This window comes from Rattus rattus, chromosome 10 (genome assembly GCF_011064425.1).
Source record: "Rattus rattus isolate New Zealand chromosome 10, Rrattus_CSIRO_v1, whole genome shotgun sequence".
Lineage (NCBI taxonomy): Eukaryota > Metazoa > Chordata > Mammalia > Rodentia > Muridae > Rattus > Rattus rattus.
The window spans coordinates 29876631-29892121 of record NC_046163.1 but is presented as its reverse complement, the minus strand read 5'-3'; the positions used below and the strand labels follow the sequence as shown (position 1 = coordinate 29892121).

Sequence of the window (15491 nt, the reverse complement as noted above, 5' to 3'; positions counted from 1 at the left end):
ATGGTTTTGAAATAAATGAAGCGCCATCTTTCTAGATCAAATCTGCTCTGGTTCAAATGGAAGGAAACATGTGGGGAAATACTCCTTAGATTCCTTCCCAATACAACCATCCCCACCAATTCAAGTAGCATCTTTATAAAGGTGAACGGTTCACATGATCTGAGAAGAAACCAGACTATAAGCAGCACGTTTAAGAGAACCAAGTATTTCTCAGGATCTGCACTGACACCACTGACCTAGACAAAATATAAGTCAATTCTTCTTTTGGTATGAACTGAACCCACCTTCTGCATGGTCCTGATTATCAGTGCCAGAGCACTTGTGCAATAATGATGTAAACACAAACCAAGTTCTTTTTCATGATAAAACATCCCCTTTAAGTAATGGGCTTTAAAATCAAGGAGCATGGATTGGAGGCTCAGTCTCTAGTAAGCATCTGCACAGGCAGGGGCAAGGAGCACAAGGTGCATGGAAACAGTGCTTACCTACGGAGGAGCTGGAAGGGGGGTCTTGGCTGGTTGAGGGGAGGTCTGATTCATCAGATGCCTGGACAGGCTCCTCTTCCTGCTGGCTGTCAATTTCTAGGCCTGCCTCTGAACTAATACTAAAAAATAAAGATTGATTAGAAAATGTAAAACGGATTCTAGAAATTATTTAAATGTTCCTAAGTTCTTTTTGATTTATTTTATAACTACTTTCAGAGTTCTAGTGTAACTAAGAATTAGACTCTGTTACAGGTTGTCAAGTGTGTCTATTTTTTTAGTCATAAGATCGGGTTGAGCAGGGGATGGGAAGAATTGTCCCTTCTTACTAGGATACTCTCCAACATTACTTTTTATTTTACCACTGTATCAACATTCCTTCTTTTTCCATTTGACGAGCATGTTTATAATCTTGACACTCACAGGAATATATTAGCCTTTGAGAAACTCCCAAACATAACTAGTAATAGCAGATCGGTAAGTCACCCTGAGTACTAACCCAGACCTAACAAGCTATGGGCATGAGAGTTCCTAGCTCAGTGGCTGTTTTTCTCATCTTTCTCCTTTTAAGAAGCACGGGAGAGCAAATAGTAAAAAATCTGAATCTGGCCTAACCCTTTTCTTTTTTTTTAATCCTCTGCAAACATTAGTGCAGCTAATGGTAACAACTTACCTGAGACACCGCAGGTTGCAAGATGGGGACATGTAAGTAGAATGGGGCTGAAGTTAGGGCTCTTAATACCCACTGAGCTGGTTACCAGTAGAACAGCCTAAGCAAATTATTGCTAACATGCTCTGACCTTATATTTCTATGATGGGAAGTAACATGTTTTAGGAATAGTGTGTGGGTTAGAAGGACAAATGTAAAGTGAATGTTTTTTAAAACTGCCTCTCTCATAGTAATCCCAAATTCTGAAGCTGATTAGTTTGGAATGCAAGGCAGTTTTCCTGTTTTCTAAATATGTGCTTTGGCTTTTCCATGGGGTAGGCAGGATAGCACTGAAAACAGATTTTGATGTATTTGCTTGCTAAAACAAACAATTTTGACAACAGAATGAACCCACAGCAAACAAAAACTATACAGTAAAATCATACCCTTCAGACTCCGCCTCTACAAATACTTCATCTCCGTCGTCACCGGCTGTGGTCTCATTTGTCGTGGATAAGGTGCCTGTAGATGTTGTCACCATCGGAACAGACTGCGAGGCATGTTCTGAAGCATCGGAGGTGGCACTCTCAGTAAACACAGTCACTTAAAAAGAAGAACAAATGACTTTACCCTGTGGTTCATTAATTCTGAGCCAGAACAGGTTTCAAGGTGTTCTATGTCACCAATGAAACAAAATGTCCCCATCGGTCTGCCACCCACCTGGGGCTGCTACTTGGAGAGGCGTAGTGGGAACACTGCGGCCACCAGACTCTTCTTCATGAGCCAGAAAGAGGGGTGTTTCATACATTCCCAAACCTGGAGAAAACTTAAGTCTCAGTGAATGATGAAAGAACATAAAGATGCCAAAGAAAAGAACTAGAATAAAGTGCATACTTTTCGTGAAGCTCATAATGTAGTTCTTCCATCAAGTAAAAAATCAAGTTCCTCAATACATATTCAACACATCTTTTAAATTCTTTAACACTATTAAAGAATCCCTAAGTAACTGCTAATTTTATGGAATATCCAAATATGAACAAGTACCATGTCAAAATCTATTCCTTACTTAACTGCCAAGGTTATTAACCCTTTTTGCTAGTGAAACTTAATTATTCTCCTATGGTTACAAAACAAGAAGCAGTGGCTTATTAGCCTTCTCTAACCACTTGCAAAAATGCTAGTTTCCCAGACATATAGCAAATTCCACCTGTGAACTAAATGGTACTCCATTCCACAAATAGCATAACTCACATACAAGTATCATCTACCACTGCTACTTACATTTATATCTCAAACTTTATTTTTAAAATGAAAATTGCTAGGGAAAGTCTAATTGGTCATATATTTAACTAGGTATTCACGGCTATCCTAAATTTGAAGGGAGCTAGCATTTCTTAGTTTTTCTTAGTTCAACATACATTATGTGGAGATTTGAATGAGAATGGCCCCCATAGGCTCCTATGTTTGAGTGTGTGGTGCGCAGTTAGTTGAACTGTCCGGGAAAGGTTAGGAGGTATAGCCTTGTAGGACATAAGGACCTTGTGAGGAGGGGTGTGACCGGGGCTGGGCTTTGATGTTTCAAAAGCACACGCCAAGCCTAGTGTCCCCGACTCCCTTGTAGAATAGGATGTAAAGTTCTCAACTACTTCTCCAGTGCCAGGGCTGCCTGTGTGCCACCATACCCCCTGCCACAATAATGGACTAATTATCTAAAACTGTAAGCAAGCCAATTATATGCTTTAACAAAAATTAGTTGCCTTTGTCAAAGTGTTTCACTACTGCAATAAAACAGTAACCAAGACAATATAAGAACCAGTCTATAGGCTAAAGGAACTAGAATCTTGCTGAAGAGATATTTATTAGAAAAGGCAATGCCATGTCAGTAGCTGAAGAAAATCAGAGCATACCAACTTCTACCCAGTACACTTAAGCCTCTGGCTTTTGGCTATTTTACCTCCTTGAGAAGCAAGTTGGCCAAGATCAGAGTGACTGGAACTTGTCTGTGGCATGTCTTCAGGTGGCCCAAACCGGAATCTAGGAACACCGGCAACCTGTGGAGAACTAAATGGACAAAACTTAATTTGATGAATTAAGAATTTAATGCTATGTTTACACCATAAGAAAAAGAGGTTGTTTAAAAATAAAGAAACATCAATAAACAGGGGAGGAAACAATGAAAATAATGCGTCAATAAAGGGTTTCTTGCAAAGATATTGTCAACAAATTTAGTAATATGAATAACTTATAACTTAACTTTTAGCTTCTCTGAATTATGCTGATTTTTCAACATAATTTGTCTGTTTGAAACAGACACACATGCAAAAGGAAGCATAACAACAAAAGGAAATTCTTTTTTGTAAATTTCAGTTTTCACTTTTTAGTGATATAAAATAAGTTCCTCTAGCCTATTCTAAGTTCCAAATCTAGCTCTAAGATTTAGGAAGTGTAAGTGTGCTTGCTTATTAGTTGTTGGAATAATTATTTCATTTGGCTTAATGGAGATCATCAGTTACACTGTCACGCTCCTAGCCTGTTGTTACATCTGGTTACTCAGACCCTGAGCTTCTACAATAAACCACATATCACAATCACTTTAATAACCAACATCACCCAGCACCAATACAGCATTTACTTACATGTGTCAGGTAGTGTCTAAACATGTAAGTACAAACTGTAAAACGAGGTCACTCAGCAAGAAGCCTGCTCTTGTGAGGAAGCATTCTGACTGCAGAAAACACCTTCTTAAGCGCTATAATACTGTCTTGTTAGAAGAAGGTATATTTTATTCACCCTACAGTCTTCCTCAACACTACTTTATCATGATCCTCCTATACATGTACAGATTAGTGGACAAGTACGGTGAGACTCTACAAATAACAATTTCTGAGGTAAAGAGAAAGTCACTAAACATTCTCATTTCATCAACTTACTGAATAGCTTCAGCAAACCCATCAGTGCGATGTGGCACCACAAGGGTTGGGGTACTCGGAACTGTTCTGTCTTCGTCATCGAAAAAGTGTTGTTGCTGAAACACAGACAGAACGCGGTACATAACAGGCCTAACCACATACACTTGAATTACATTACAGGAAGGGTAGATACTAACCATGCCACCTATTCCTGGGGTCAACTGAAGACCACGCCCTACAGACTGCCTCCGGGTCATCTGAATTCTCTGTGTGGGAAAAAGAATTACATTTGCTTTAAAGAATTAGGCAATAAAACAAACACCAAAGATACAGTTTATTAATTTCGTGATAAAATAACTAATTTTAGAAGATTTGTAATGAACAGGACACTTCTAAATTACTAATATTTATCTATTAGAAATATCGGTGAAAAAATTTAAATTATATTAATGAAGATATGTATAAACTAAAAGGCATGATAATACTTAATTCAAACATGTACATACATTTAGATCCTATCTCCTTGACTGAAAATAATAACAAGTGAGTTTATCACTGAATTCTTTCTTCACAGCTAAAACAATCTTGAACTGTCAGACTGAATGCTTTATGACACCTATACACGGTTCCTTAGACTATTTTCAAATATTAAGTAATTTCCATTACTTTTATTTTAGCTTGATTTACATATAATGGTTCTCAATACACTCACCATGCCAGGAGTAAGAACCAAGCTACATTAATGAACCTACTCCATGCTGAATACAAAGGGTCATTAATTAAGTAGAAATACTTGATTATAAATGTTGAAAAAAAGGTTAGATTAATAAATATAAAAAAAAAAAACCTATGCACCTTAAGAAATGTTCAAAACACATGTTATAACCTAGCAAAATGCATTTTACATTAAATAAAATTTAAGGAATTTAAGCATATTATAACAGCAAGCAGCATTTTATTTGCTGACTATAACCACTTTAATGAATACACAATTTTTAGAAAGCTGTGTTCTCAAATGCCAACTCATTTATATTTAGCAACTGGAGATTAGTTTCAATTAAAATATCTTACAATATGCCAAAACATTAAAATTTCTTCTAAAATTTGGAAAGAAGAAAGGAAGGAAGAAAAGACCATGTAATAGAAAAGATAGGTTTTACAAGGTGCTCTTTTCAGAAGCTGGGTTCTTTTAATACCTGAACTGGTGGCCCCAACTCCTGAGGCGGGGCATGGATGGTCAGGCGTGGGGGAAGAGGATGTGGTGGGCGCCTTGGTGACTGTGGCGCTTGGGGGGTCTGTCTCTCAGAAGCTGACGTGGGCTGCTGTTCTCTGGCAACCTCCTGAGAGAAAGAAGACTCTGCTGCACTTGTATTTCCTTCACCTATGGAAGAAAGACTTCAGTTTGGAAACCAAACCCAGACTATGAAATCACATGGCCTCCACCTCCGATTTGTTTTTCTTGTGATGTGACACAGGGTCTCAGAGTCCAGGCTGTTTTCAAACTAGCTATGTAGTAGGGCTGGCCTTGAACTCCACCTCCTCCTACCTGCCAAGTACTGGGACTATAGACTTGTACCTCTGTCCCACTCACAAACAACAGGCAAATAAGTACTCTCCCTTCAAGACTCAAACTACAGATTTAAGTACTTTGCCCGGCATATGATCACTATTTACTCCGTTCTAGCTTATGCTATCCTTCCCTAATGTGTAAATGAGCTTACGTGTGTCTGTGTGCTATGGAAGCTGGAGAAGGATCCCCTGAGCACGTGGTACAGGTGCCTATATACTACCCAATAGAGGAACCAACTCAGGTCTACAGAAGAGCAGTATGTGTTCCTAAACACTGAACTATCGCCCTAGTCCAATATTATCCTTAATCAGTGTACAGACTACTTAACTCTTTCTAGACAAACAGCACGTCAATCAATCAAGGTGATTTAAGGAAAAGCCTCACTAATAATATTTTTATATTTTGGTTCTCCCAAACTTCAAATTGCAATTGCTACTTAGGTGCCTAGATCTTCTGTTGTCTTCTACTATGAAATGTAGGATACCAGAGAATAGTTTATAAATCTGATCTAGAATCAGAACCTTGTCCTGACATTTGGTATGGAAAACACTTTACTTTTCTACAATTTAAATTAACTTAAATTTAGTTTAAGAATTCGGGACAAATAAAACTAGTCACAGGAGTAGTACCTTAACAGAAAGAAATTATTTTTATTTCATGTGTTTGAGTTTTCTTGCCTGCATGCATGTCTGTGTACTACTTACTATATGCATGCCTGGTGTCCACAGAGGCGGTAAGAGGGTGCCAGGTCACTTAGAAGTGAAGTTACTGTGGGCCTCCACTTGCCTGCTGGGATCTGAATCTGGTGCCTTTTCAAGAGCAGCCAAGTGTTCTTAAATACTGAACCATCCCTCTAGCCCCGTAAATAACTTGAAAATGGACCAACTCTAACCTAGTTTTACTTAGACTACTAGACTTAATTTTGACTACAAAAATACCCACTTACCTCCAAAAGAAGTCTTACAGAACATTTTTATGTGTTATATTTGGGGAAAATGGCTAAGAGTATCTTTTCCTAAAAAACTTTTAGTGACAGTAGCTAAAGACACATCTGCACACAAACTTTAAACCATGGTTTGGTTGTACTGACCTCTTCCAGCTGTAAGCTGCTACCCATCCCTACTTTAATTATCCCAAATGGCTTTGTGCTACATTAGAGAGTACGAGATATTGACTTTTACAATAGTTCAATGAGGTAGACATACAGTATAATGGCATCTGATAGGCCACGTCAGGAAGGCAGAAAACTTTTGATAAGACCCTACCCTGTTACCAATTTACTAGAGTTGTACTACATCAGAAGTAGAGCTCTAGTTTAAAAAACATTATCAGGCTACCCTACTGAGAGACTAATGCTCTTACCACTGTTCTGAGAATCAGCAGCTCTCTGATTACTTTCAGCTCCACCCATACTTTCTTCTGTCTCTGTGCCTGGATCAGTCCCATCACCACCCTAAGAACAAAATGTAATGACTGAAACAAATCAAATGACTAGGTGAAACAAAAAGCCACACCAAATGATTAAAAGCAAACAAACCAGAGGAAAACCAAACCAAGCAAGCCAAACAAACAAAACTCCAACGATATGAAGACTTTTATTATCCTGGTAACACAAGCTTTTCTCTATGACAGGAAAACAGCGAGCGCTGTAAGCGCAGTTGGTAAGAGGACAGTCCCAGCTCTAAGCAGTTACCTCAGCGTCATCAGCTTCATATCCATCATTACCATCTGCACTACCAGTTCCTTCATTGCTGTCTTCACCCTCATCTCCCATCCCTGTGTCATCTTCCTCATCGTCGTCGTCATCTTCATCTTCCTCATAATCCTGCAAGAAGACGTCCTTTAAGTGACTTATTACTGATTAGCGTACAGGAGTGTTTCAAGAGTTTTGACAACTTAAGTTCCACAGCAAAGAAAAAAAAAACTGTAACATTTCAAAGACTAAAACAGTGATTGACTCTGAACTGTTTCCATGAAATTGTGTAAAGGTAATCGTCTACCAAACATCAAGTGTTTAACTTTATTTCTATCCAAACCTGAGATTAAAGAATAAAACCAAACCATACTAGTTTTAAAAATGTATTTTTGACAAAAGAATCTGAAGGAATATAGAAATGAATCCAAAAGTAAAAAAAAAAAATCAAATTCTCCCTAAAACTCACTTGATATAGGTGATGACCTAATTACTTTGGAAATGGTATAGGCTGCCAAAAGGAGAAACTAACAGATAAAACAACTACTAACTCCTGTTTCTTCTCTTATTTCCAGAAACAAGAGCATGGATCATCAGATTCACGTAGCTATCTTTATTGACACTAAAGAGGAAATCTGAAAACAAATGTTAACAGGCATAGCAATCATTACAAACAAACATGCAGGGCAGGCCATACATTTCTATAATCCCAGCACTCAAGAGACTGAAGCAGAATTTTTGGGACCTCCTAGCAAGCTTGGGCTATAACAAGATCCTACCTCCAGTAAAATAGTGCTACCAAAACAAGATAAACAAAATGTTTAAAAACTGATTGTCCACCATTGGCTTTTTACTTCTAATACACAACTCTATACTCCTGAACTAATTTGCATAAAAGAAGAACTTGATAATCTACTAAAACTGACTGGGAATGGAATTCATTACTTGTTATATCAGAAGTACGAAAGACTTAAAGCACTGTGGTTGAAACCAGGACACAGGTAAAGTAAGAAGATCCAGAGCTCAAGGCCAACAAGTATAGTGCAATGGCTTTGAGCTCTAGCTCTGGAAGGGAAGCATAAGGAAGGCTGATAAGTACTTGATCTTTTCAATACTAAACTCACTTCATGTTCTCCATCATTTTCTTCATCATCATCTTCATCATCACTGTCAATTACAATTACATCATCTCCTTTGCCTTGACCATCCTGAGAGGAAGTCGTCTGCTGATCTGATTGAAGTGGCCCAAGATCAATTTGTAGAGATTGTGATGTTTCTTCACTGTCTTCCATTGGTGTATAATCTCCCTGGGTGACTCCCTTTAAAAGTTAAAAAGGTCCTTTACCCAATCTAGAAATAGTCTGGATATGTAATGAATAGAGTAAAATATTTCTATTGTCTTAAAATCAAAAACAAATAAAAAAACTAACCTTACCCCATTACACTGATTATGTCTTGAAACACTGCAATACACACATAAGCAGATTGTCCTCAACCTGAAAACTGGAACCTGGAACTTTCTGAGCACTCATTTAACACTTGAAAGAAGTGGAGGTGGAGTGGGAGCGGGTTATGGAGCAGGAATATATGGCAATAAATCAATAAGTAAGTAAGTAAAAAAAGAATATCTCACAAGGTCACACCTATGGGAAATAAAACTATAGGCAAGTGATGACAGCTGAGAGGTAGAGGCTAGTCTACTCCAGGGATGAGCCCACAACTGGATGTCCACTATACATAAAATCTTGACGCCATACACACATAAAAAATGAAAACAGGACCCAGTGGGTTTTATTTATGTATCTGTGCATGCATACATGCATATATATACATATAACACACAATAGTAATAACAGGGAAGAAGTTATCAATTTGATAGGGTAGGGAGCATATGAAAGGAGTTGGAGGGAGGGGACTTGGAGGGGCTGAAGAAAGGGAAGGGTGATATAATTGTTTTAATTAAAAATATAAAAGAATTAAAAATAAAAGGTAATTTATAGATGGTTAAACCTTTGGTAAAGACTGGCATAAATCAAAGCTCTGCACTCTACAGATCAGGTCCTTTCTCAGACCATCCCCCAAAAAGAGCATATCAAGAACTGGGAGGCCGGAGGACAGCTCAGTATGTAAGCCAAGGCACCCAAAGTGCTCAGGGCATGAAGTACTCAAGCCTTAATTCCTTAGAACTTCAGTCTAAATCGACATCAACAAGTGACAGTGACTCAAATGGCACTCTTTGCTGCTCTCCAGACAAATACTTATGCAGACAAAGTCTGCATAAAATGTTGATATTGAATACGGGATACTCAACACTCAACATATGCTAGAAACTAAAACAATTGTTTCGCTCAATTACTTTACAAATTTGCTTGCTATCAAAATAAATTTGTATTAACAAAAATTTCTGACACAGATTTAAAAATGTACCATTTGGCGTAAGTACTCAGTAAATCTATTTTTTCAAATGAGTAAGAAACATCTATGAGTTAAGAAATTTATGAACGACAACAACAATCAATACAAAACAAAACATATACAATAATAAAGAATAAAATCAAAGAAATTTAAGAATTTAAATTTAAAGCACAGTGTCAGACATGGTATATGCATGTAATTCCAACACTTCAAAGGTTGTGGCAGGACTGTCTGAATTTAAGGGTAGCCTAGGTTACATGGTAAGAACTTGCCTCAAAAAGCAAAACAAAACAAACTTAAAACAAATAATGTTTCGATAGGTCCAAGTCAACTCTACTTATTAGAGTCACTTTATTTTTAATAGTCTATGTTCTTACTCACTTCTCCAATGGAATCTTGAGAATCCTGATTATAGGTCTGAGTTTCTGCCTCTCCATCAGTACTTTCTTCCGCCATAACTTCTTCCTAAATCATAGTAGGTTATTTTTTAATTGAATCAGTAAACTACACAAATGATCACCATTCTGCCAGCGTTTCTCTAAAATGATTAGGTCTACAATTCTATGAAGCTATGCCAAAATGTTTATATAAAGACAGAGGAAAATGGCATACCTCTTCTACGAGCATTAATGAATATGTACACACAGCACTTAGTATCACTACTGTTGTTATACAACCTAACACAGCGCATGGCAAGTAACGCCAACGTGTGGACTGTCATTGACCAAACGTCCTTACAAAACACAATTCAATTCACTTCTGCTTTTATTAAATGGGAAACAATTCATGAAAAGATACGCAAAGACTCTAAAACAAAATAACTTAGCTATAAGTGCAAACTATAGTTCAGGAATTTTTAAGATAATCTCCCAAAATTTAATTTGAGTGTGACTGACAGCTAGCCTTTGCAATGGTGACACACAGGAGTGTGACAGACCTCGGTTCCTACAGGTGTGACCGTCTTCAGCTTCTTTGGGAGAGGCATTTCCACTGTGTCATCAGAGACTTGGTCTCCTGCTTCTATGGTGCTGTCCTCCTCTTCCTCCCGAGCGCGCTTTGGCAAGGAGGAGCTTGGGGTAGCTGAAACTTTCAGAGCATACAATTTAAACCTCAAAAGTCAGATCATGGTAACTGCATTTAGACAAAGATAATATTAGAACCAAGTCTTAAAACTAGAACTTTGTATGACACACCTGCCATTATAAGTGTACTGATAAACTGTTATTTATAAAGTGTATATAGGACTTTCTATCAAATCCAAAACGCCCTTAAAAGAAAAATCATACTGTATATGCTAAATAATATGAACAGCTTCAGATTTCAGGATTTACATCAAGTTATGTAATAGGTTGGCTATTTTCCCTTTTAAAGACAGCCCAAAATATCTGGGGAAGAAGGGACTTTTACTAAATGATAAAAACTGACTGAAACTGAACTAATAGTAAATATGAATGTTATTTTCTAATAATTAAATTATAATAGATATACTTTTTAAGCTACATCAAATGCACATTTGAAACTATTCTTATATCTATTGATTAAATATGATTAAAACTATAAAAGTATTGGCTTTCTTCACAGTAACACTGGATAGAAAGCAAATTGTTATAGGCAATAGTCAAGATATGTTGCATCTAAGAAATTTGAAGTACATAGTTCTACTGCAGCTTCATTTTAAAAAAAGTCTTACCAGTCTAGAAGATGGCTTAGCCATCTTAAACAGCCAGTTAAGAGTACTGGTTGCTCTTCAAAAGGACCCAGGTTCAATCTCCAATATCCACAAGGGAGCACACAACTGTTACTCTAGTTCCAGGGGTTATGATACCCTCCTTTGACCATTGTGGACACCAGGCACACTCATGGCACCCAAATATACAGACAGAGCATCCATAGATATAAAATAATATGAAAATGAAATCTTACCAGTGCCAAATACTGCTGTGGAAGTAGATGGTCGTTCCACTGGTGAACTTTGTACCACCTCAACTATGTTTGGGGACAACTCTTGATTTGCAGGCTCAATCTGAGGGTGACTCTGTTGAGTGGGCTGTACAAAAGCTGTAGCCTGTGTTTGCTGCTGTACAGTCAGGAGGGGTTGAGAAATGGAGGGCTGGACATTAGGACTAGTAGAACGGACAGATCCACTTGTGCTTCCGAACACTGGAACGTGCTCCACAGGCCCTTCTGACTGCATAGCTGGAAATGATGACAGTATTTATTATGTATGCCGTCTGAGCTACCAAAACCAAGTTATTTTACCCTATTCTTTGACATACATTGTATTAACTAGTTTTTCTATATCTCTTACCATTTAATACACAAAAATAATGTGGGCAAAAGTTATATATTCCATATTGTACTGCTTATGTGTCTAATACAATAAAATGTAATATTTGGTGGGTAAGGACATATTTGAAAGTTGTAGCATTTATTGGTCCAATAAAATTATAACCAGATGTAATTATCATTAAAAAGCTGAAAATGGTGAGAAATCTTCCTTACACATCATTTATTTTAAACTGGTATCATAATGACACCATGAAATCAGGAAATGGGTACAGAGCTGATTGGTACAGTGCTTGCAAAACATGTGTAAGACCTGGGGTTTGATCCTAACACCACACAAAAAACAAAACAGAATTTCACAGTCCTAAAAAACAAGAGTTTAGTTTGGTAATCTATCTAATGAAGGATATATATTTATTTTTGGAGTGTTTATATTATACATTGTGTACTGGCTGGGTTTGTGTGTCAACTTGACACAAGCTGGAGTTGTTACAGAGACAGGAGCCTCCCTTGAGGAGATGCCTCCATGAGATCCAGCTGTAAGGCGTTTTCTCAATTAGTGATCAAGGTGGGAGGGCCCAGCCCATTGTGGGTGGTGCCATCCTGGGTTCTATAAGAAAGCAAGCTGAGCAAGCCAGGGGAAGCAAGCCAGTAAGTAACATCCCTCCATGGCCTCTGCATCAGCTCCTGCTTCCTGACCTGCTTGAGTTCCAGTCCTGACTTCCTTTGGTGATGAGCAGCAATGTGGAAGTGTAAGCTGAATAAACCCTTTCCTCCCCAACTTGCTTCTTGGTCATGATGTTTGCGCAGGAATAGAAACCCTGACTCAGACACATTGTTTGGAGATATGATCTTAATATAGAACTTTGGTTGGCCTTGAACTAGATATAAACCTGCCCACGTCTGCTTCTGATTGATGAGATAAAAGGTGTATGACACCAACAGCCAGCTATGCTGTACATTTACTCAATTCTAACACGTCAAAGCAGTTTAAGATCTTGCAAACCTTTTATTGAACATCTCCTTTAGAGTTAAGGAAAGAGACTGAACAATTAAGAAAATGCAACTCTGTGATTCCCAATCTAGTAGATTAAAAAGATACATGTAAAATCAGTGCAGTGGTCGAACTACCACAATTACAATGGGAGCAGAGTAGAGAAAGCACCAGTGCAGGGAGTTTCAGTGAAGGAATGATACTTGGTTTGAAAGAGCAGTTTTGGGGTTGGGGATTTAGCTCAGTGGTAGAGCGCTTGCCTAGGAAGCGCAGAGGGCCCTGGGTTCGGTCCCCAGCTCCAAAAAAAAAAAAAAAAAAAAAAAAAAAAAAAAAAAAAAAAAAAGGGAAAGAGCAGTTTTATACTATGGCTTTTCAACATGGATTTCACAGCAAGTCTGTTGGTCATTAGAAAGGAGCATGTGCTTCCAGAAAGCAAAGCAATGGGTCTTAGGAATATATTCCCCTTTTCATTAGCTTAAAGAAAAGGAGAGCAGAAGAGAAGGACAGAAGTATTTACAACATGTATCTTGCAGTCATGATGGCACATGCCTATGAGGCAGAAAGATCATGAGGTGAAGACCAGCCTGAATTTAAAATAAACAAATAAGCAGGGCTGGGAATATAGGAACACTTACCTGAGCTTGATGACTACTGGGATAAAAAAATCAAGCACTAGTGCCTGGGAAGCATATACTTCAAAATATTAACTACTTTTGTCATGATATAACTTATATAAGTTGATATAACTTAAACTTTCTATCTACAATTATTCTTACAGCTACTCTTATCCTCTCTATGAGCAGTCAGTCCAGTCAGATGTGTTATTTCACTCACCTTCCTGTGACTCCACCTGTGTAGTAGGCATTACGGTTGCTGTTGGGGTAGTGGTTGGGTTTGTGACAGTTGCAGGTGTAACCATTGGGCGGATACTTGCCCTGGGTGTCGACTTATTCCCAGCCATAGCTGCAGCTGTCACTTTACTTGGAGTAGAAACAACAGGAGTTGGCTTGATATTGGCTGTTGGTGGGTCTGATGTACTGGCACTTAATGGAAAAAAAAAATCCAATAACCCAGTGAGCATTACACTGATGAGCCCTTGTAAAATCTATGTATCCTATGAAAAGCAAGACATGCCCTTTTTAGGGTGACTGTTCAGTAGGTATTACCCACAGTCCAAACCTTACTCTTTTTCTGAACTCTATTCTGGATATATCCGTAGATTTAAACAGGCAGTTTTAGAGACAATGAATATAGCTTTCTATTTTTTAGCCATGGAATCCTAAACCCTTTGCTAAAGGTTTTGAATTTAAGCACTAGAAAGTGTAAGGTGTGCCCCAGAGTGGTATAATCTGGCAATATAGAATGCTGAGTTACTGTTTCAACGCAGACCTTAAGTTTTAAAGTGTTTCCTGACTTAACGTGTATGGATGTTTGTCTGCATGAATGTCTAGGCATCACGGGTGTGCCTGGTGCCCAGAGGGACCAGAGCGGGTTGGATCCTCTGGAACTGGGCCTTCTGGATGGTTGTGAGATGATATGTAGGTGCTGGGAATGAAGTGCAGCCAGTGCTCTGACCTGGGGAGCCATCATCTCTCCAACCCCAGCCTAGACTTTTATAGTTGTCATGAACATGCGAGGAGTGAGGAGGAGCTTATCTTATAGATCAATCACAAACTAAGTCACAAGGTGTTTCTGGTCACTAAAGCTTTAGACATAGGAATGAAAGCATACTGAAAACCAGATTTAAAAACTACATCACACGAGTTTTTTGGAACTTTAAAGGCAGACTATAAAAGAACTAAAACTCACATTCCTCTTTCACCAGAAGCTGGAGTGGTTTTCAGTGTGATTTGTCTCTGCTGTTCTGGAGCCTATAAAGAGGAAACGCATTAACTTTTGTGTTTACCACACCAAAAAGTCCACTGAACAAAAATGTCCAACTATTTATTATCAACTCCCTGTATCCTGAAATTTTAGTCCAAATTCGAACAGACTCCTAAGTAACCAGGCATTTCCAAATGAAACATGTGCACGTAATTTGTCACGTAAGTACACTAGCTAGTCACCTTATTAGTGGGTTCCTGAGGTTCATCTCTCTGCTCAAGGTGTCTCTCTTGATGCTCTCTGAGCTCTCTCTCTAGGCGACTGATGCGACCTTCATACTGGGACTTCAGAGCAGTCATTCGGACATCGAGTTCATCTTTCTGCTGATCTAAAGCTCCATTCCTTTGTTTAAGCTCTTCATTTTCTTTAGTTAACTGATCTTTCACACCTAAAACAAGCATAATTACAATTACATATCAGAAACAGTATGCACTTAAATGAAATACAGTTAGGATTAGATTCTGTCCTATGCTGTATGTTTTGATACAATCACTACCTATATCTCAATTAGCAAATCTCTAAACATATCTATGTTTATTACTTATTCCAGCATAAGACATATATAAATTATCCTAAAAAATTCAAATTAATATGAATTACCTTTAACAG

General features: G+C 38.1%; 1 protein-coding gene across 1 annotated transcript in view; it reads right to left on the bottom strand.

Moving 5' to 3' along the window:
* Tpr (translocated promoter region, nuclear basket protein) overlaps positions 1-15491 on the bottom strand; it is a 56552-nt gene that overhangs the window by 2493 nt on the left and 38568 nt on the right. The window contains exons 35-50 of the mRNA XM_032915510.1: positions 15065-15270; positions 14808-14869; positions 13833-14041; positions 11642-11914; positions 10656-10804; positions 10100-10183; positions 8428-8622; positions 7304-7435; positions 6973-7063; positions 5237-5421; positions 4238-4306; positions 4062-4156; positions 3086-3192; positions 1852-1947; positions 1578-1734; positions 486-604 (exon numbers count right to left, since the gene is read on the bottom strand). Coding sequence (XP_032771401.1) covers positions 486-604; positions 1578-1734; positions 1852-1947; positions 3086-3192; positions 4062-4156; positions 4238-4306; positions 5237-5421; positions 6973-7063; positions 7304-7435; positions 8428-8622; positions 10100-10183; positions 10656-10804; positions 11642-11914; positions 13833-14041; positions 14808-14869; positions 15065-15270 — 2229 coding nt within the window. The remainder of the gene's footprint in view (positions 1-485; positions 605-1577; positions 1735-1851; positions 1948-3085; positions 3193-4061; positions 4157-4237; positions 4307-5236; positions 5422-6972; positions 7064-7303; positions 7436-8427; positions 8623-10099; positions 10184-10655; positions 10805-11641; positions 11915-13832; positions 14042-14807; positions 14870-15064; positions 15271-15491) is intronic.